Source organism: Neodiprion virginianus, chromosome 2 (genome assembly GCF_021901495.1).
Source record: "Neodiprion virginianus isolate iyNeoVirg1 chromosome 2, iyNeoVirg1.1, whole genome shotgun sequence".
NCBI lineage: Eukaryota > Metazoa > Arthropoda > Insecta > Hymenoptera > Diprionidae > Neodiprion > Neodiprion virginianus.
The window spans coordinates 29,449,663-29,471,591 of record NC_060878.1 but is presented as its reverse complement, the minus strand read 5'-3'; the positions used below and the strand labels follow the sequence as shown (position 1 = coordinate 29,471,591).

The 21,929-nt window shown below is 37.1% G+C and overlaps 3 protein-coding genes and 1 long non-coding RNA gene across 15 annotated transcripts; 2 read left to right on the top strand and 2 right to left on the bottom strand.

Moving 5' to 3' along the window:
- Window positions 1-39: 39 nt before the first annotated feature.
- Window positions 40-9,756, top strand: LOC124298151 (4-coumarate--CoA ligase 1-like). 6 transcript variants are annotated; one of them, XM_046749808.1, is made up of 10 exons: window positions 40-178; window positions 2,062-2,365; window positions 4,343-4,550; window positions 5,152-5,321; window positions 7,089-7,284; window positions 7,854-8,008; window positions 8,100-8,283; window positions 8,381-8,712; window positions 8,943-9,138; window positions 9,235-9,756. In XM_046749808.1, exons 2-10 carry the CDS (start codon window positions 2,129-2,131, stop codon window positions 9,318-9,320), a joined length of 1,764 nt encoding a protein of 587 aa, XP_046605764.1. In that variant the 5' UTR covers window positions 40-178; window positions 2,062-2,128; the 3' UTR covers window positions 9,321-9,756. The 6 variants fall into 6 exon arrangements, with proteins under 6 accessions (XP_046605764.1, XP_046605766.1, XP_046605762.1 ...); XM_046749810.1 differs by having other exon boundaries at window positions 54-182; window positions 2,062-2,258; XM_046749806.1 differs by having other exon boundaries at window positions 54-182.
- On the bottom strand, window positions 9,594-12,856 carry LOC124298156 (uncharacterized). The gene is made up of 8 exons (XM_046749815.1): window positions 12,729-12,856; window positions 12,418-12,547; window positions 12,238-12,331; window positions 11,971-12,086; window positions 11,623-11,856; window positions 11,123-11,328; window positions 10,967-11,035; window positions 9,594-10,363 (listed from the first exon to the last, which is right to left on the bottom strand). The coding sequence occupies exons 1-8, from the start codon at window positions 12,757-12,759 to the stop codon at window positions 10,212-10,214; spliced, it is 1,032 nt and encodes a 343-aa protein (XP_046605771.1). The 5' UTR covers window positions 12,760-12,856; the 3' UTR covers window positions 9,594-10,211.
- On the top strand, window positions 10,358-15,646 carry LOC124298167 (uncharacterized). Of its 2 annotated transcripts, XR_006906739.1 has the most exons (4): window positions 10,358-10,558; window positions 10,953-11,348; window positions 11,455-12,573; window positions 15,463-15,646. It is a non-coding gene; the product is annotated as an uncharacterized LOC124298167 (long non-coding RNA). The 2 variants fall into 2 exon arrangements; XR_006906740.1 differs by lacking the exon at window positions 15,463-15,646 and having other exon boundaries at window positions 11,455-14,353.
- LOC124298157 (uncharacterized) lies at window positions 14,161-20,215 on the bottom strand. 6 transcript variants are annotated; one of them, XM_046749818.1, is made up of 10 exons: window positions 20,103-20,215; window positions 18,713-18,862; window positions 17,613-17,669; window positions 16,916-17,045; window positions 16,746-16,839; window positions 16,004-16,119; window positions 15,483-15,716; window positions 15,134-15,339; window positions 14,975-15,043; window positions 14,161-14,867 (listed from the first exon to the last, which is right to left on the bottom strand). In XM_046749818.1, exons 3-10 carry the CDS (start codon window positions 17,641-17,643, stop codon window positions 14,719-14,721), a joined length of 1,029 nt encoding a protein of 342 aa, XP_046605774.1. In that variant the 5' UTR covers window positions 17,644-17,669; window positions 18,713-18,862; window positions 20,103-20,215; the 3' UTR covers window positions 14,161-14,718. The 6 variants fall into 6 exon arrangements, with proteins under 6 accessions (XP_046605774.1, XP_046605772.1, XP_046605776.1 ...); XM_046749816.1 differs by having other exon boundaries at window positions 18,713-19,451; window positions 20,103-20,205; XM_046749820.1 differs by having other exon boundaries at window positions 18,713-18,955; window positions 20,103-20,203.
- Window positions 20,216-21,929: the final 1,714 nt, after the last annotated feature.

The following is a 21,929-nucleotide window of genomic DNA, read 5'->3' as shown; positions in this document are numbered from 1 at the left end:
ACTGACAATCCTCATATTATCGCAACGTAGCGTTGAACGATCAGCTCGAAAAGCGTCGCGGTGGGGATCCGGCGTCGCGACGCCGGCAACTCGGCATGAGTCAAGCGATTCGGGCAGGAGCATCTTACGTTAGTGGCAGTCAGGATCGCGTACCGGTTGGCGGCTAACAATTAAGCGCGTAGGTAAGGTACAGTGCATACCTATTATTAGTTCGGTTGTCGCGTGTGTTCCACGGCCGTCTGATTTTCTGCACTCGTATGGGGCATTTAAATTCCCGCGAACCCCCGCAACGCCTCACTTCCGATTGATCAGCTTCCGGTGATCCATTTTCACCCGCGCGTTTACCGCACGGTGTTCGAGTCGCTCTGCACTGATAATAATATTACCGGGACGCAAAAAATCCTCAAAAGCTCGGAATCAAGCTCTTTGCTACGCAAAAGCAACTTTGGGTTTTGTTTTATCTCTTCGAATGAATTACGAGCGGTCGTAAGCCCCGCCGTAAAGAGGAAGAGAGAGAGCGAGAGAGAGAGAGAGAGAGAGAGAGGAGCGCCTGCGCGATGCCGATTTACTTTGCCAGCAGCGAGTTTTGAATTCGTATACATAATAATTAGTTTCTTAGCCGTTTACCGATACATTTCATTACACATAATTGCCAAGTGACTTGTGTTTACCAGCTGTCGCTGTTTCGCTAATTTGAACATGCCGTTTAGAACCGGTTCACGCAATTTGCATTTTATTTTTACACATTATCGGTCTCCTTTGTTTATTGCTATGATCCGTCACAGGTTTCGCGCTCTCGGACAGTGAAACGGTGACACAATACTTCTCACCATTGACATTCGGGATTATGTCAGGCCAATCAGTTGCAGGCGAACTGACATTGCTTGAATTCCAAACGTCTGGTAGTCGAAAGCTGTCGAAATTTTCACTGTAAAATCGACCGCAGCTTTCCGTTGTACCGAATGAAAATATTTACTTTCAGTAAAATCGGTTGCTTTACCTTTCACGATCTTACTTGCTGAATGTATGTCGGTTGCATTACGAATAATTGATCGTCTGCTCTACGTACAACGTATAAAATGATCCATTATTATCGCACGCTTCGGGTCAACTGTATGCCATATTATTGAACGATTATTTTTCTTTTTATCGTCATCTTACGTTCCATAGCGGGTATGTGTACCAAAAGAAATTTCTAATTGCGGTTACGATTTTTTACCGTAAACAAATAATACGATTATGGATACAATATCAAAGTAAATGTTCTAACTTTAAACAGAAAATCTAGTATGTGCAACTATTTTTTATTTGATTATGTTGTAACTTTTGCGACAATTTTTGATGTTGGTGCAACAATAAATATATATATATAATAAATATATTATATATATATATATAAATATATTTGTCATTTCTGTGGCGCAATTCGACTTATTTAACTCGGAAGCTCATGAACACTTAAAATTAGTTTGAAAATGTAATTCTCGATGTTTGTTAAAAGTCGTCTCTAATTTAGTTTTCGGGACAAAATATCCACGAGGAATTGTAACGTCACTATTTTTGTAGTAATTGTCAATTCCTTGATAAGAATCCCTCCTCGGCCATTTAACGCGTGTTTCACCATCTATACCGAAGATCTGATTGCGATAGCAGGAGAACAGATTTATTTTCCGAGAGAAAACATCGAAGTATATAGTTTTTAGTAATTGGTGATATACTTGCTGGAAAGTGGAAAATAGGTTAGATACTAATATAGAAACAGTAAGCATTACTCGGCAATTTACTTTTTACAAACTACGCAAATAACTTCGTACATTAGCTTACCGATAAGAGTGTGAATAACGTTATAGAAAGTGGACGAGAACTTCGTTTAATTGATCAGCTTAGTTCAAATCCGAGTTTCTCAATGCTTTCCAAGTAGCATGCACTGCTATGTAAATTTAGTTCGTATAGAAATAATAATAGGCATATTGTAAAATTATGCACGATCAATTACCTACGAAGTAAAAAACACACCGTGCTTTTATCCACCTCGCAAATGAATTTATTTCACATTTCCAGCAGCCTGTCGATTCTGAATTCAAACACAATTACCAACAGGGGTGAATATTCGAAAAAAAAAAAAAAAATGACCACTCTTAGACGCGGCACTCGACGGATGTGGAATCTGATGGAGAATGGGAAAATAATTCGTGACTCGTCGTCGAGGTCCATGTCGACGGAACCGAGGAGGACGAGGATTCAGGAGGGAAAAAACGGTGAAAAAATTTTTAAATCCCCCTTCAACAACATAAATTATCCAACGATGCCGCTGCACGAATTTGTATGGGAAAACACGGGAAAATGGGGAGACAAAGTAGCCCTGGTGAGTGAATATAATTGTTCATAAGCGACGTGTTGACGGAGAAAAATTTCATTTGTTACAGTAACTAGAAAAATTCAGTAAAAAAGGTATCGTTAAAAAAACTGTTCGAATATTGTTGGAATTACGAAAAACGAGGTACGCCTAACAATTTTGCGCTATCGTCGATCCTTTCTTGGTTATTGCAACGCAAAATCAGTTTCTGAGGTTTACTCTACTTTTTTTAGTTAAATAAGGCTTTAACGTCAATTTATTGTTGCACAAGCAACAGTTACAAGAAAATATAGCAACAATGATCGTAATGAGAAAGAATAGTAACGGATACTAGACTTTCCGTTAACAGCTAGAAAACTAATTTTAATTTTCTACCTAGAACTATATTTTTCGATTGTGGTAAAAAATGGATATACTTAAGGACCGAGCGGTAACCCGAATTAAAAATTTCTCTCAGTGCTGATTTCGAAATGATAGATTTATTCAAGGAATCTAATCAATTATGCAAGTCGGTAAACATGAATTTATTAAATTTGTTTGTATCGTTTTTTAAAAAACAACCTGCACAAGCTGCACAAACGAGTATATCGAATGCATAAACTGTGCATTTACCATCCTGGAGTATAATGTATGGGTAACGACCGTGACTGATTTAATTCTCTTGGACTTTATAATGCACAGGTTAAATAACTATTTCGTAACTCAAGTTGTTACGCGTCAGGTATTATACGCATAGGTAGGTAGATATATATGATTTGCATATACGAGTAAAATTATTTATAATATTATATAATATTATGTATACCGTGGCGGACGAAGGCTTCAAAAGACGATAGCTGAAAACAAACTGCATAACATTACATTTTAATGATAATTTTAGACGATACGGAAATTTTAACTGCCGCTGAATGATCAGACTCTACGTACAGTCTTCGTATTGTGACAGATAAGGATGACTGAATTTATTACACCCCAGCAAACGATAACGCAATGCAAATATATTATACGAGTAGTTCTGCAGAAGCTTGGTAATTTTCTTCTTGTGGAAGTTTGTTTTAATCCGAATCCCTACGATTGATTACGTTATGTGTTCTGTTCTTTCATTTCATGCAATCGTTTTCCGCAAAGATGTATTAAAATATCGCGGAGTTAATACTAATACACGAAATTACAAGAACAATTTGATGCGATTACCGAATGAATCAAATTTAACGTGTAATGTACATGTTTAAAATTTTGAAACAACGATTATTCAAGTTTGTTTATAAAGTTCAAATTGACCGAAGACACGAGTAATTTTAAAGTTTTATCTCATCATAAAACCGCGACAAAGTCGTTATCAAAAATGAAATATCTCAAATTTATCAACGATTTCGCAATAATTCACACAAACAAATGCTGTATACACCGTACAGAAAAAAAATATGTTTAAAAATAAAAACAAACACCGCTAAAACAATATTCTTGGTATAGACACAATTTGCCTGTGTATAAATATAAAAGTAACAACGTCATTCGGAGATTTGATACTTTCGACAATCATGCTTGTAATGATTAAGGCGAAAGTCCAAACAACCAGTTCCAAACTCCAAATTTCAATCCGCAAGTGTGTAGAAATTTATAAGATAAGAACTCGCGATTCACAATCAATTCGTCGATTCCTATATCTGTATAAGTGTTTACTGTCATGTTTTAATTTGGGTTTATAGCCTTACACAAATACGATTAGCACGAATTCCAGGATAAAAAGTAAACAACAAATACGCGATGATAAATCAAATATTTATACCGCCTAGATTTTTCATGGTACAGAACGCTACGTGAATTCTCTTCCGTTCATATCTAGGTGAAAATTTCTCATTTACCAATTCAGCGAATAACTCATTACACGATAATTCATTTATGCAATATACCTACGCATAAAATATGAATGTGACTGTAATTAGGTTAACAGACATTTTTTTTTTTTTTTTTTTCAATTCACAGAAATGTGGCGTCACTGGACGTCGTTACACGTACGCCGGTGCCAGAGATGCGTCGAATTGGGTTGCAAGAAGCCTTCTAAATATGGGGTTTAAGGCCGGCGACGTCATCGCTCTGGTTCTACCGAACCTGCCCGAAACTGCTATCGCTTTTCTAGGATCAGTTGAAGCCGGACTCATCGTAACTACCGTAAATCCACATTACACAGTTGGTAATCCATTACACTTTTGACCATTTTCTTCCTCAACTATTTCTTGACAACTCAACTAAGTCTTTAATTTATCACGAAATACTAAACGTTACTATGTAATAGTGCACGGAAGATTTTTTTTTTTTTTATTGTCCGCAGAATTTATTGTATTATATTATAGAATCTTCCTGTTTTTGACCACGCTATTGCAGTCTGTTTTATTACATGCGTATATGAATGAGAATTTCCAAACCGCATCCGGGGTTCTGCGAAGAAAAACTGTAGCTACGAGAAAGAGAAGGAAATTTATTTTTGTTTGACGCAACGCTTGTGATCAGTTTTTTCTTCCTATTATTGTAAATCTTACGGTTTGTTCAGGGAAAACATCCAAAACTCGTCCAAAATCTCTACTTAACCGTAAAGTCAAATTCGTAGTTAGGCGTAGAAATTATTTCCACCAGGGAAAGACCAGAATAAAAAGAAGAACAGCAAACAGTTATAATCAGCACCTATCAAAGTATATCGATACATTGATCGTGTCTAAATGTGCCAGCAGATAAATATCTTCATGTCTGCACGGCATGCATCGCAGTGTGCTGACATATAACTTAATATTTTTCAGATGAAATAAGAAGGCAGTTGATAAATTCCGGAGCTAAGGGTGTAATCACTAACGCTGAAATAGCGCCTGTGGTACTGAATGCAACCCGCGAAACGCTCCCGTCAAAATCTCCGTTCATTGTAATCGACGACGCGACGTTACCTGTGCCGTCGGAATCGATACCTTTCAAGGTAAGATCGCATTGCTCGTAAGCCAGCCTGTGCGACCTTGCACCTTGCACCTACTTACTTCTCTACACCCACTTAAAATACTCAAATGCAAATTGACTTACGGCTTCAAAGTCCAACGCGTCGGTCGGTTAAGGGGGGAGCCTGCTTTAGAGGCTTCACAAAATCGATTTTTTCAAGAATTTTTTTGGGAAGGAAAGCAATATCCGATTGAAACGAAACTTTCAAGTTTTATTGTTATATATTTCAGCAGTCTTCTTAAATTTTTTCATCAAGATATATGTCATATTATGCCTGGTACAAGCATTTCACCGAGGCGTCTCGAGTCTGCATTTGTCGTGCGGCGGGAAAGGTGCAGGTCGCAATTTCCGTCTGAAACGAAGAACCCAAAAAAATTTTTGCTTCTCAATAGTATAGCTTCTAGTTGAACCAAGAAAATACAACAAAAAGTGAAAAATTCAACAACTTTTCGCAAATTAAAAAAAAAATTCATTTTTTTTTTTATTAAAAAATTCACTTCAGATTGTTTAAAAAGTGGGTTAATCTTAACTTTCTTAAGGTTTTTGAGGTTCAACTAGAAGAGAATTTAATCCCGAGTACAATGCAATTTGTCTCGTTTCGATAGGACGTTTAGTTTTTTCCGTATCTTTCCCGCCAATTGGGAAAAATCGTAAAAATGAAAAACCGGGAAATCATGTGTCAAAGTTTTCGTTTATAAAAAGTCGTAATTTTCTTGAACTTACCGCATTAATATGCTAATCAGCGATTCCTGGTCCATAGAGTTGCCCTTTAGACTCTTCAAAAAACTGGTTGAAAACTTCAAAAAATCGCTCGTATACCTGCTCGACGCTTGCTCACTATTTCTTCTGTAACTCCGAAAATATTTCGAATTTGCGTCTGAAATTTTAGGGATACATTCTTGGATAGTTTGGGAAGACATTTATGCAAAAAAAAAAATAGATTTTTTGAAGCCTCTAAAGCAGGCTCCCCCCTTAAACTAATTCGAGAATTACAAAGCAGCTACCGAGTGTGTTGTTGGATTTCAAGCAACGTACGTATTACGAGATTGCGTATCTCGCACGGCGTACAATAAGCGCGTGTGAATGAATGGATATCTTTGTACACACTTCACACTTGTCATAACAACAGAGATAACGAATGTTTTCTGATCGATGATTTCATCTAATCTGATTGTTGTTAGCTCAGCGTATGTAATCACCCAAAGTATACGCTGTGGACGGTTGAATCGTTTTTACTTAGATCAGTAATTTTTCACAGATGTTTTATGAATTTTAGTTTAATTATGGCTTGATTAGTTATCAACAGAGTAACTCGCGAATAATTTACTTATCGTAAGTATGTCGGATTCTTATTGCTCTTTTCTTTTGTTTTTCATAAATTGTCAAAATATTAACGAGAAATTTTCGTACGAATCCGTGTCATTCAAGGCGACATCCAGTATACTTATTATATCCTCAGTGTCATGTGAAAACGAGAACATCGAATACTTCTTTTCCGATAACACGTACGCGTAATTTTACATACCGTGAATAACTTGGATACAGAATTTCATGCAATTGAATTAGTGAAGATATTACAAATTTTTACACTTGGTTGTAAAATTTTCAAGCGTATTATTTTGAAAATATAGACACTGATCAACAAATCTTACCCAATTTATGACCAATTTTATTTTCTACAAGTTATGGGAAACTCCGATGTTACTTTGAACGTGAAATTTCTCATAATTCATCTGTTATTTCACCGAAGGATCTCATCGATAGAGGAAAGTCATTGCCGCCAGTGCCAAACCATCCATGGAATTTTGACGACGTAGTCGTTTTACCGTACTCCAGCGGTACGACAGGCCTTTCCAAAGGCGTGATGTTGTCCCATAGAAATTTGATCGCCAACATACAACAAGTGAAGGCTAGTACTGACGATAACGTGTGGAAAGAAACTACCGGTAAGTGACAATCGGCGTGAAACAAGTAACGCGCGTGACTTTCACAACCTGAAATATGAGCTCCCAAGTTTTCATCGAACGTTGAATTATAACGAGAACACTCTTGCCATCATTTTGTTGGGCATGAAACAAAGCTGAGTAATTGATCAGTGCCGGGAGCGATTTTACCCCGCAAATACAAACGCAAGCGTGCGAAACAGACGCCATATTGGTTTTTCTACGGGCTCAAACTTGCATGCCAATTATATGGTAAAACAATTTTCGTGAAATTAGCCAGGTGTTCAGCAGGTCTTCGTACTTTATGTGGAATAGTTGTATCTTGGAATTAAAATCGTCTATACAGGCATAATATTCCGGACAACTTTCAACGGGGAAATCACGCCTCTGTCTATTCTGTAAATTTGTTATTGATAATTCCACAGTAAAAAAAGGTTAAAATGAGATTGATTGCCAAGGTATTAACGAATTACCCCTTTAAAGAGTCATCTTGTAATTTTTAATCATTCTCGGAGTAATTGTATTTCAGGTCTACGCAAATCTCTGGATTGTAAAGTGACTCGCCTTTTCAGAGACTCATCAGGAAATCGCGCCATTGTTACTCCCTACTTTTCACATATACGGAATGAACGGTGTAATGCTGCCAAATTTGAAACTGGGAGTACAGTTAATCACTCTCCCGAAATTCACGCCGCAAGGGTTCATAGACGTTTTTGAACAAAACAAGGTAAGCAAGCACTTTATCCTTTAAAAAAAAAAAAAAAAGGATCCCAGTGTCTCGCCGTCTTTACACCGCACTCGACATCCATGCGATTCAGGTTACATGTTTCTTCCTCGTGCCTCCGCTACTTCTGTTTCTGGCCACAGCCCCGATGGTTGCAAAGAAACACATCGAATCAATTCACGCGATGACGAGCGGCGCTGCTCCTCTTGCCGGTACCGACGTTGAGAGGTTTTATCATCGATTCGGCATTGACGAAACGAAACTGCAGTTCATCCAAGGTGAAGATTACTAATTCTAAAGAAAAATCATCGGACAATATCTTCGTCACATCTGGCTTCCTTATATCGAACGGCGTTCTTCTTTCCTGTCATTCAGGTTACGGACTCACGGAAAGCTCACCGGTTACGTTTTTGCAAACACTCAAGTCGAAAAAATACGCCAGCATCGGGAACCCGATCTGCGACACCGAAGCTCGGCTGATTGACCTGTCGACCCAGGAGGACATCGTAACCCCCGGAAAAACTGGGGAACTTTGGGTCCGCGGTGACCACGTGATGAAGGGTTACTACAACAACGAGGAGGCAACTAAGAACACCCTTACACCGGACGGATGGCTGAAAACAGGGGACATCGCCTACTTCGATGAGGAACTCGACTTTTATATCACCGATAGACTGAAAGAACTCATCAAGGTCAAAGGCTTCCAGGTAATTCACTTACGAAGCGATGGGTGGGTTACAGAAAAGACAGTGGCTCAAAAATTCAATTACTTTTAAACTGACAAGAAGTGCTAACAAAATGATAACTATTATAAAAAAATCAGAACATTCATATTCAGTCATCCGGCAATCAGTGAAATATGAGTTGATTGTGTACTAATACTCGGTGGGTGGGGCAGGGACAATTCTAACAATTTCAATTCATTTTTCATCGTCAGGTTCCACCAGCGGAACTTGAAGCCTTGCTCAGAACGCACCCGGACATTGAGGAAGCCGCTGTTATCGGTATTCCGGACGAACGAAGCGGAGAATTACCGAGGGCGTTTGTCCTGCTCAAAAAGGATAAAACACTCAAAGAAAAGGATGTGCAAGACTTTGTCAAGGGAAAAGTTTCCGAGTATAAGGAACTGAAAGGTCTTAACATCTTTCATGTCAATGTTACCTGCGCACACTGACACACGCACACATGTGATATTTTGCCTAATTATTTTCCATAATTCATTTTTTCAGGCGGTGTCATCTTCGTTGATACCATACCAAAAAATCCTTCCGGAAAGATTTTAAGGAGAGTATTGAAGGAGCAATATGCGAAATGAGAAACGATTCGAGCTTTGACTCTAAATTATTCCTCCCAGATGACGAAACGTTCCTGAATCGTACAGCTGCTGCAAACGAGTCATCGACTCTGATATTATAATTAGAAGTATGTTCGACTCACGATTCGATACGTGTAAATATATTTATACTATAGTTATAAATAATTGTTTATAACGGAATATCGACGACTGCATATATTCATGTGCAATTGATCGCGCAGTTATTTTTATATTGCCTGGATTTGTATATATTGATCATTTTTTCCGTGTAAATTTAAAGGGGTTATAATTGAGTTATATATTATGTATATATACGCAAGTTTTCGAACAGTTGCGGGGGTTGTTCGCCCAAGTGTTAAGGTTGCAGAATGGCAAACGCACAGTTGGCACATTTTACTAGTTATTATATTAGTAAAATTATATAATTTATAACAAACGCCTTGAGTTCTTTTCTCTTTGCCTTGCCGGAAATTTTTATGAAATGCAAAAAACTGAATAACGCATTATCGTATATTTTCAGTCACATTCTCTACACAACGTCACATTACGTATAAAATAATGATAAAAAATCGATGCGTGAAATAATAGCTCAAAAATTCTTGTCAAAGAATTGCTTAAAAGTACTTACTATTATTGAACAGTGCACAATACATCAATCCAAATTTTTCATTCGAAAAGTTGCAGTCTTTGAAATTTAATTATCTTATTCAAAGAATCAATAATCATTTCAATATTCTTTTGTCAATATATACTTCGAAATTACTTCTGACCGTATTGAATCTTGCGTCAATGGTTATCATATTTTATAGGTATATAATAATTTGATACCCCTTAAATGAATGTAATAAAAACTAATGTTAGTAGTATATAAAATTTCTATGCGAAATTTTCTTACTTCTGCAGTTGCGGGTACAGATATATCTTGGACTGTTCAAAGCCGTACTGAAGCCAAGCTATTACCGGCCATTTCTTTATCAGCAGGAAATTAAAGTTTATTAAAAAATTGTAATACGCACGAACAAAGACACCGATGCCGGGAGTTCCTGAAAGCGATAAAATGATAATTATGCAAAACCAAAAACCTCGATACAATGAGAAACGTAACATTGTGTGACAAAGTACATCTATGTACGAGTAAGTGATTTTATGAACCAGTGAAGAAACGTTTCAATTTATGTCAATAGAATCTTTACAGCCACTCGTCACTGGTCATTTCAACTGCTGCGATCACTTATAAGGTGTTTATTTTCTTTCTATGTCATTAAAATTAAGGGAGGATTTGCTTTCTCCAAGCATAAAATAATGTCTTATTTGAGAATTTTTCCTGACGAAACTATACGGTCGATTAAATTCGAGCTTTCCACATATATTTGTTATGTATTCAGGTAATTACACAATATTTTCTAATAATACATAACAAATGCATGTGCAAAGCTCGAATTTAATCGACGAAAAATGCTGAAATAAAGCGGTATTTTCAGCCGTGTAAAAGCAAAGTCCACCTTAACGCAGTTGGATTTTGGCTAATTATCGCATTCGTCAAAGGCGTGAACGAATCGAATTCATGTTTGGCAATTTTGTATAACATGTTTCTGAACGTTGCGAATAATTGAATTTCGTCATTAATTCCAGGCAATTATAATTACCACACAGTTTGTGAGATGCTTCGCGGTATTTGAGTACCAGCCAGCTATACGTGCTCAGAGGTTTTGTATCTGAAAAAACATTAAGGCGATTAGATAATCACCCCCTGTCTCGGAGTATAAACCTGGTGATAAAATAACACAGAAATGATAACCCACATGGCACTCTGTTCAACTTGTAACTGAAAGCAAAAATGGACCCGGTATCTATGCTCATGTCGATGCTCCACATCCCATCCAGCAGCGCTGTCACCATGTCGACAAAATTCGGAGGAACTTCTTCGAAGTACTTGCCGAATACCTCGGCTTGCAATCTTCTACACAATGCCGTAGTTTCAGCTTCGTTCTTCCGACAAATGTTCAATCTGCAGCACGAGTCATACATGTTAATATAAAATGATAAAAATAAGTTTGGGTGTTTTTGAGATGGTTTTAAAAAATCACGGGTTAAAGACTAGTGATTAAAATAATTTGAAAATTTTCTTTTGCAGTTTTTCAAGGGACGTACTAGCGTAGGAAAAATCCTTGGTGAAAATAAAAAATATCACGATCAACCGTTTACCGACGTCAAGTGGAATGCCCCATATTTATCGGTGCGTGCATTCTTTCCATGCAATTGAATTGGTTTCTCAGTTACATTTATAGGAATGACAGTTTACCGATCTGAAATGCCAAGCATATGTCCAACGACTCTCAACACGTGGTTGATTCCCTCTCGCTGATCCTTGGTGTTTGTCAGACCCAAAGATTCCGGTTCGAGCAGAACGTAGCCGATCATACCATACTGAGTGAGCGCCATGTCCCGATGAGTGATTCCCCCGATTCCATCTCGGAGGGCTCGTCGATTTGCGAGGCAATGCTTCCAGCGAACTGTATTCGTTGACTTGAACCAACTGGGCCAGATTCGGATAACCCGAGGTCAGACATGATTGAGCTTACGGTTATTCTGCTACTTGTAGCAACCGATACTTAACGCAAGGTAACGAAGTCAAGCTCCGTTCACTTACTCCGAATTAATAACGTTCAAATCCGCCATGTACCACGCTCGAGTATGCAAACTTGTTTCGAGATATCTTTTGAACGCTGCGCATGCCGTTCCACTCTTTTTGGTATAGATGAGAACCTGCAATGAAGCGCAATCGGACGATTTCAAGAATACAGCCGAAGAGTAACGACGATACCGAAAGGCGCGGTATCGGCACGAACGCATTTCATCTTTCTTCTCAAGTTACAAGTTACATCGCGGAATGCTTCATAAATACTATAATACCGACCTTCAGGATCGAAGGAACAGCCAGCACAGCTACAAGACCACATATGATCGCAGTGGTTAATCCAAGGCTGTTGGAACGGTAGTAATCTTGCCCTCTGCGATGTCAAACGGAATTTAGATCATCGAACCAAATTTCCAAATCATCACTAACCCAACATTGAAACTCGAGCTTAACACTTACGCTTTGTACAATTTTGCATCATACCACTCGGGAAGATCCGCTGGAGTAACTTGCTCAGACTCATCGTAGTCGATGGTGTCTTCGTCGGCTACAAGTATCCTGAAATGCTGATCCACGGTCGCAGGTTGGACTGTGAAATGCATCCCATGGTGACAAGTATGTGTTAAAGTAGTTTTTTTAAATCACCCATGTCCGTGCATGGGTTTTTAATTGACAGTGATACGCGATAAGCATCTCACAATTGAAAATAGATTAAACTTGAAAAGTGATGTGGAACGCAATTTTCTTCGATATGAGAACTGTATACATACCATCGTCAATGTGTTTTTCCTTGGACCGCATCTTGTCCCGCCTAACTGCAGAGTACTTATGCAAAACACGTTTAACGACTCTCACCTTATACTCAACGACAGAGCGCCAATTGAATCCCCACTGGGAATTAAATTCAGATCTTGACGAGATGGCGATCGAAATGCGCAAGTCAAGATCTTGAATTTTGTTTTGATATAGCTTGCGACCTTGCGCTGAGAGGAGAGTTTATTTACTGTTATCAAACGTATGTTTGAATACGGCAAAATAGATGTTTTGCTAATCTAATCCTAACCTAACCTAAGCATCTCTAAATTGAATAAAAATAGATTTGTCCAAGTATGTTTTAACAGATGTTCGTCAGCGATTACATTTGCGCGTTCTAATCGCAATACAACGTAAGATTTCTTTAATGTTCCTCAGATAATTTATGAGTATCTGGTCAACGAGCAAAATAAGCCCGCAAACATTACGATCATATAAAAAATATAAGGTTGAAAATCGTCTTGAACGTTCTTGATAGTTATAGAATCATTTTTTAAATTATTGAATCACATAACATTTCTGGGGGTTTTTGAAATGAGGTTTCTCCTTTTTTCTAATTTTTCATACTTTAACTTACAGTTAATTCGTCCTTGAGAGGTAAAAGCCGTATCTAACGCGTACCTGATAATTATACATATACTCTCTACGATGACAACAAATGCGTGACTGTTGCACATTATAAATTGGTTTTAAGATCTTAATCAACCGGATTACTGAATTTCTGATGTCCCGATTCCCGCAGTGATAACGACGTGGAATAAGGATATCAGAAAAACATAATGACCATCTTAAGAACAGATTAATACTGATTGAAATCGGGATCATTATTCTTCATTACGGAACCGCGATACATTAGCGATTACAATTGTAAACTAAATATAGACTGACATCCGTTTCTGAAAAATATTGTATAATCAATTGAGGTTGAACGGAAATTTAAGAGTTTGAGAAATCGCGAATCATTTTCATGTTCCGAAATGTGCAATGCTTATGTATGCGCTACTGACCATCTGTATAAAAAATAGCATATTCACAAGCTATGAAATTTTGGATTGGAAGGAATCGATGACTCGAAATGCGTTTCGGTTAAACAATTTTTGCGTCCGGCTCAGATACTCGGTAGAAGAGATTGTTTCGATAATCTGCTTCGGGCTACTTCGTATTGCATCATCGTACCGTCCGCGTGATTTAGCACATTTTTACCTTCTTTTTGCGTGAGTAATTATTTGAACAAAAACGCAGACACATCTGTCGTAACAGTCGCGCCCTTGGAAATAATTGCGCATCTGTTGAAAATTCCTTTCAGAATAAAATCAACGTTGTCCGTATATTTGAAGCGTAAATATGAATGTGAGTAGTTTCAAGGAATAGAAGAAAAAAATACATGGGTAAAAGTATAAGGTGTACTGTAATTATTGGTAAAAAAACATGGAATATTTCTTATTTCTTATTGAAGTTTTTTAATACCCCGTAGCTTGCACAAATACAGCGATATTAATTTACTGTTATCACATTTTTTCGCGTGAAAGATCCGCGAGTTATTTACAACTATGCCGACACGATAATTTGATAGTCGTCTTGTCAGCGTAATACGAAAATGTTGTTATAACTAAAAGCATCTTTTAAATTCGCTATCGGTTGGTACCAATCAAACTGAAGTCAGTCAAGTGAAGATTAAAGAATCAAAGAAAAACAAGTCAAGACTTTGAATTGAAAGATGTTGCAATAATTATCCCACCAATATTCTACGAATGCGATGTGAAATTACTCACTAAACACTTTCGAACGTCACGTTACATTTCGCTAATAACTTTCTTCACCCTCAAATCCCATTGCTCACTTACATATCATTACTATTTGGAGGGCTGTCTCCTTTTTCTTTGAAACTGGTTCGGTTAAAATAATATCACGGTTAAAGAAACATACATGAAACGTGACACGTCATAGCTATTTGAATTTTGGATAGGGATTTATCTTAGATTCTTCTTTTCCGTACCGAATCCATGCAACGATTGGGAAGTTTAGTGTCATCCAGTACTGGAATGCTAGCAAGTGTTTGAAGTACACACGCAATACAGGGCCGAAGATGGATGAGCCTGGAAATGAGAAATTCAGAGTGACGGTGAATCGAAAATAAGAATTGCGCACTACGTGTGATTTAAACGTATTCTATCATTCTATCTGACTTCTTAATAACAATTACCAAGAAGTGTGTAAATAAGTTCACGATACTTCAGATTGAGCCAGCTCCACGTGCTCAGGGGTTTGTGATCTGTAAGAGAAACGTTAAAGTTATAACTAATTGCAGATTTCGATATAGTGAATACGTGCGTCAAGGCAACGGGTAAAAATATACACCCACATGTCAACCCATTCAAACGGTAAGCCACGGCGAAAACTGTATCCGTGTTTAAGGTCGTGTCGATGACCCACAATCCGTCAACCATTACCTCCGCCATGTGCAAAAAATTTGGCGGTAGCTCTTTGAAGTATTTTGCAAATACTTCGGTTTGCAATCTTCTGCACAATTGGGTAGTTTCGGCTTCGGTTTTGCGACAAATGTTCAATCTGAAACCAAAAGCGAACCGGATTTGTGACAGTTTCGTTCAGGCAGTAAAATTCAGAAGCGTGAAAAATGGCCACGCGAGATTTACAGTCGTCGACAATAATTCACTATTTAAACTTTTACAGGCGTAATGAGAATTACTTACCGATCCGAAATGCCGAGCATGTGCCCGAGGACTCGCCAAAAGTGATTGATTCCTTCTCGTTCCTCCGGAGTGTTGGTCAGGCCCAGATATTCTGGCTCGATCAGAACGTAACCCAAGAACCCGAACTGAGTGTACGCCATGTCACGTTGCATGATTCCTCCAAATCCATCTCGAGAAGATCGTCGACTTGAGATCATGTGCTTCCATCGAACCACGTTAAGTGACCGGAACCAGCTACAACCGATCGCAAAACTCGAAGCTTAGGTATTACTCACTTGCACGATACCATTTTTCGTTCTCTAAATGTTATGTTACAAATTACTTCTTCGGAAGAACCAAAGAATAATTTTTAAGCAAAGTGCCCTCCCTTCTGCCTCTAAATGTATAATTATTACTATTAAATTATTTAACTTGTGTACAATCAAAATATTTTTTATTTTTTTTGTGCACAATCAACCTCACCGGGTATGCTAACACCGATTCGAACTTAAGGATATGGAAGTGAAGGTCAATCTACTCACTCCGAACCCTTGGTCGTAGCATCGTCCATGTACCAAGCACGACTGTGTAAAACTGTTTCGAAATATCTTTTGAATGCTGTGCATGACGTTCCACTTTGTTTAGTGTAAATGAGAACCTGAAAGCAAGAGATTTCGCATATTGTACAGTGAAGTATTGACGTAGTATATATCGGGTAGACTATCGAAAAAGTGAGTGATTGTTTGGAAGCTATACCTTGACTATCAATGGTTCGATTTGACGAGAGTGTATTTTATTCACGTTTGAATACTTTTGCTTGTAAAAGTCAATTGATAGCAAGCATTTTGCTCGATGACATGTTTTTGCGGCGCTCACGATGTCTCGAGTATGCCTAAAAGATTCGCTTCAAATTTGGAGAAAGTGTTCTCGGATGGTATCCTCTTTACCAGGATTCCGCTTACTTCACAGCCATTATAACTTTTTTGGCCAAGCAAAAGATATTTTATATCTTATACGTGAAATAGAATTTCAAATTCGAACGGTGGTCATTTTGTTAGGAGAACGAAGAATTCGACGTGAATCGGTGGAGCCGTTTTTGAAAAATTTCGGGCACGCACGTGTCACCGAGTAAAATGGCTTAAGTTATTGTCAATAACAATGGTTCGTATCAACTGGTTGCGATGATACAAGTATCCAAATAAAGCTTGCAGTTGTCGAAGTATAAATTCCCAAAAATCACCCATTTTTTCCGTGATCCGTCATCAGGAGGTGTTTTTGACTGACTTTTAGAATCGTTGGAATCGACAGCACCGATATCAGTCCAGCCAGGCTAGCTGCGGTTAATCCGACCATATTAGAGTCATAGTAATCTTTACCTCTGTAATTTCGAACGTAAAAATTTGTAAATCAAAACCGTCCGACTTGCCTCAAAGTTAGACTTAACTTAAACTTACGCCTTGAATAACTTTTCATCGTACCACTCGGGGAAATCTGTCGGTGTTAGGTCTTCCGACGGATCGTAGTCGATTGTTTCTTCGTCGTTGATTAATGCATCAAAATGTTTATCCACCGTGGCAGGTTGGACTATAAAGCACAAGCACACGTTAAATTCATGTTGTAAACGCATTTACCGAACACTCTGACTTTGAACCAACGATGATTAGCTAAAAACACGAGTCATCCGATACTGTGAAACTGTCTGACTTTCTTAATAACAGGCATTCCGATCACGCAGCAGGTTATACAATCACAAAGATAAAAAAAAATGTTTTGCCCAAGTATTTGACTCTGATATTACAAGAAACGTTTCACATCACGTGAATAGTATCTAGGGGAATTGCTAAAAGCCAGAATCAAACTTCGAATCATGATTAAATATTAATTTTTTCCACCCTCTCGGCGACGTTTTCAAAACCCGTTCGTCAAAAACGTGTATCTGGGCAAGGAAAGAAGATTTTTCGGATTTTCAAACCCGCAACGAAAAAAGGCTTAGCCTACTAATTTTGGGGAAAAGAAAGTTTTTAAAAACTTGTCAACGCGTTCGGATTTTATTCCCGTTTCAAGCTAATCCGGGTTTTTTAGTCCGCCCTGCAGAGTGCATAAAAAAATGCTCCGCCTGCTGTATTTCGCGATTAATTTAACTCCACTCACCGTTGTCTATGTGTTCCCGTTTCGCACGCATCGTAATGTCCTTGGCCACACGCGCTGCACGGTGAGTCTTAATATTTTTAAATGAAAAGTTCGAGGACCCCAAAACTACGATTGGGAATTTGTTATAAATCGTCTCTATAATACATTTTTCATCAACTTGAAATAATCCCCTGGGCCGTTTTTTTTATTTCTTAAAAATTCGTCAAAATTGCTATGTATAATAACTTAAACGCTAAATAAGCTGGTTCATTCTTATGATACGAGTTTGAATAAATATTTAAGTAAGTTAAAGTACTTGCAAATCATTATTGTAATAGTAACATGAATATTTTATTCAAGTATTTTTCAACAATCACTAAAAACTAGCCATATTTATAAAATTAATAAAATAATTTTTTTTTTTGAAAAAGAAATTTTTATTTGAAAAAAGTTACACGAACTTACAATGTGTATGTATTTTGTTGTTAGTACGTTTTGAACTAAAAAAAACTCAAAGTTACATAAAATTTAAAGAAAACATAGTAAATTTCATTCAAGCAAGAAACTAAAAAAAATGTATTTGAATATTTATAACTTTGAGTATTTGCAAATCAAAGATGTCTGCTGTTATATTCCCGAACAGCTTTGAGTAAATTTTCTGCATACTTAGGATGTGACTTTTTCACTTGTACATGTACATGTACATGTACTTGTACTTTCAATGTACATTGTAAGTTCGTGTAACTTTTTTCAAATAAAAATTTATTTTTCAAAAAAAGAAATTATTTTATTAATTTTATAAATATGGCTAGTTTTTAGTGATTGTTGAAAAATACTTGAATAAAATATTCATGTTACTATTACAATAATGATTTGCAAGTACTTTAACTTACTTAAATATTTATTCAAACTCGTATCATAAGAATGAACCAGCTTATTTAGCGTTCAAGTTATTATACATAGCAATTTTGACGAATTTTTAAGAAATAAAAAAAACGGCCCAGGGGATTATTTCAAGTTGATGAAAAATGTATTATAGAGACGATTTATAACAAATTCCCAATCGTAGTTTTGGGGTCCTCGAACTTTTCATTTAAAAATATTAAGACTCACCGTGGCTGAAGACGAGTTGAGGTTGTGTCAAGAGTTAGACGACCCTCTCGAGACGCTGTCTTAGCCCATCAATTTTCATGTAGTTATATATATCGTGAACCGGTTACGTTGCGTAACGTTCTATTGCGCAATTTGATGCGATGTGTATCTCTCGCTAGCTATAAACACGTGAAAATACATGTGCGTAACTTCGCGATACATCGGTACTCGATCTAAATTGAACCGTGGTTACGATATGGTCGATAGGTGATCTAAGTATGAAAAAAATGAAATAGATGTCACTTCTGAAAGATTCAGGTAGGCCTTTGAACAGTATTTTCTGATCGAGACTGGACAAAACAAAATACTTCTTATCACGCATTCTCGCTGGAGATAACATTTCGCGATTCCGTTGAAGGTCGTGGAATTTCGGAAAGAATCTTGCGTCACGGTGCGTCCGATCAATAGGAAGTGTTACGTGAACCATAAGATACGTCAAATCTACAGTCCCATGTGCAAAAACAATTTTATTTCTTTTTGAAATTTTTGTCTGCAGATATTCGCGCCTCCTTATCAGACTTCGAACTTTTATGAGAGTATTTGATTTTTATTATCCATTGCAATCTGTCCCTTTGTTAGAATTCCTTCAAATGATCGAAACTAGGTTTAGGTGAAAATGGAAACACTTGTTCTGGCTGCATTAAAAAAATCAGTCCACCCTTCAAAATGTATATTAATTTACAGTAAACGTTGCACAATTCCAAGGCACTATCATAAGAAACAAATTATTAAAATATCTATTTTTAATTTTTACCACATTCTTATAGCCTGAAACGTTGAATTTGATTTACGAACAAGGTTTTACTAAATTTCAAAAAACTGACCGAGTTCACACTTCTTTCTTCTTATGTGGTTCTGTCAAAACCACATATTTCAAAATGGCAGGCATCGAATCTCAAAATCTATTCATCCAATTGATTTGAAACTTGAACAGATCCTTGATTATATATTTTCTATCGAATGATCGGATGATTAAACGAAAATGTTCATTAATTTGTTAATAGCAAACGATGAAGGTATTTTTTTGCGCCGATAATCAAACTCTTTTCTCACCAATTCCCCATTTTCCCAATTTGAAAATTAGAAAAAAAAAAAAAAAACACGTCCATTCGATAGAAAATATTACAATCAAAGATCTGTCCAAATTCCAAGTCAAACCGACGAATAGATTTCACGATTCACGTCGCAGCCGAATATACTTTGTGAATCAACAATAACCCCGTTGTCAATTGATATTTATTAATGAAAAATAAACTGAAACTTCATAAAACCTTGCACCAATTGTATATAAAAATCCGATGTTGTTCCTCTGATACCCGTCGGAGAAAAAAGTTTTCAAAATCGACATATTTTTCGTACCAGCCTTTATGATAGTGCTTTAAGTCTTGGGCAAAACACGTGGGAGAGAACTTCTTACTTGGCCGGAATCACTGACAGCACTGAACGTATGTTCTCTAAATCGCAACCTGTACTTACACGTCCAATAAAACTTGTCGCTGAACTCGCGCGATACATCGTATCCTTCCCCCCCCCCCCCTCCCCCCCCTCAATCCTCCCAACCACAAGCCAATTACTTTGAATACACGGAAACGTGACACGACCATATCCTCTGTGCAGCAAGTCACATCTGTGTAAATTCTCCGGAGTTTTTGATATCTCATGCTTCATAAGTATTGCGCTTGACGTAATGCCTGCATACCTTCGGAATACTGCAAGATCGTTGCAACCGCAGTTTACGGGTATAAAAATCATTGAAATATTTATCGATATGCGCGTAATATGCTCCATGATATGTAATTGTTTCAGTGAAACGTCGAGGGATACGGAAATTACGACTAAGTATCCTCGCTGAATCAGGAAGCAAAAAGTGACCCAGTTTTCTTTATATTGTATACCTATTTGGAACTCTTAGATAACTGACGCGTGATTTTGTTTCGGTTATTTTATTTCGCCGGTATAATTTTTTACGGCAAGAATGTAACTGCTTTCACGAGTTGCGAAAATTAAGGAAATGAAACATGCGGTAACGTCCTCCAGCAGTTGAACCGGTTCTCTCAACTTTCCTTTTTACAGTTACTGGCGATATTTTACACGCTTAAAATATGTAGCATCTTTTTTTTTCACCGCAATACCATGGTTTGTGTTATCGGATTTTATTGCAATTTTTTTTTTTTTTTTTTAGAATTTTCGGAGATTTCGAAAAATCCGTTTTTAAGATTTTACAAAATTTTCTAAAATGGGTGAACAGTCCTGAATTTTTGGATAGGTTTTCGTAAATGGTTACACGTTACACCGAAGAAATCTTAGAGGCATGGAACGAGCAGTTTCGTTAATTTAAGCGTTAGAAAATTTTGAAAAATCGACTTATTCAAAATCACCGAAGATTAAAGAAAAAAATAAAAAATTCAGGGGTATTCAGAAAAATCAATAAATTCATTCTATATGAAATTAAAAAAGTTTCACGAGCGATTTATTGCAGAAATTTTTGTCTAAATAATTTATCAATCACTTTTGGGAACTCTTATTGTTCGAAACGAATTATCTTATCAACTTGGTTATGACTGTTTTTTTTCAGATTTTCATCTGATCGCGAATTCCAAAATGCTGACTCATTGTCAGTGGTATACAGCTTGTGCGTCTTCACCGTGCTTCGAATCTCCATGGAAATCGGTACGTAGTGATGATTCTCATTTTTTACACGTACATGCATCGAAGATCAAACGGTCAACATCCCATCCTTATTTTTTCCATTTTCACAAAATTTGAGGAAAGATAATAATAATAATAATCATTATTATTGTTATTATTATTGTCAGCAACTAATTAATATAAAGCCTTATTTTAAACAAACAAAAATATACAGATTTATGTTCACGTTAATGCTAATACAGAGGAAGAATTGTTTAGTTAAAATAAGAAAATAAAAATATGTTTGTTGCGGTACCGATAGATAGAGATTTGAGTTCAATTACGTGGGAGGTGTGTAAGAGTAACGGACGATTTGTTATCGGTCAAAAGTTTCTTGGATTAGCCACTCGAGTCGGGCGCTACAATCGGGCAGAAACGAGGCAAACTGGGGGTGACGCAAGATTTTCAGATCTCCAGTCGAGCTCTAGACGTGGCGACGATCAGAAATGCTCGAGAAAGTTAGGTAGATATCGGAACGAAAGAGTATTTGAACAATAT

Bases quoted from the DNA above. Each gene is read 5' to 3' on its own strand.
- LOC124298157 (XM_046749818.1), bottom strand. From the start codon at position 17,643: ATGCGTGCGAAACGGGAACACATAGACAACG. The intron at 16,840-16,915 runs GTAAGTTTAAGT...TCGAAATTACAG, and splicing joins GATGAAAAGTTATTCAAGGC to AGGTAAAGATTACTATGACT. The intron at 16,120-16,745 runs GTCAGTCAAAAA...TCTTGCTTTCAG, and splicing joins CGATTCCAACGATTCTAAAA to GTTCTCATTTACACTAAACA.
- LOC124298156 (XM_046749815.1), bottom strand. From the start codon at position 12,759: ATGCGGTCCAAGGAAAAACACATTGACGATG. The intron at 12,548-12,728 runs GTATGTATACAG...TGCATTTCACAG, and splicing joins GGAAAAACACATTGACGATG to TCCAACCTGCGACCGTGGAT. The intron at 11,036-11,122 runs GTGGGTTATCAT...ATGTTTTTTCAG, and splicing joins CAAGTTGAACAGAGTGCCAT to ATACAAAACCTCTGAGCACG.
- LOC124298151 (XM_046749808.1), top strand. From the start codon at position 2,129: ATGACCACTCTTAGACGCGGCACTCGACGGATGTGGAATCTGATGGAG. The intron at 8,009-8,099 runs GTAAGCAAGCAC...CATGCGATTCAG, and splicing joins ACGTTTTTGAACAAAACAAG to GTTACATGTTTCTTCCTCGT. The intron at 9,139-9,234 runs GTCTTAACATCT...TCATTTTTTCAG, and splicing joins CGAGTATAAGGAACTGAAAG to GCGGTGTCATCTTCGTTGAT.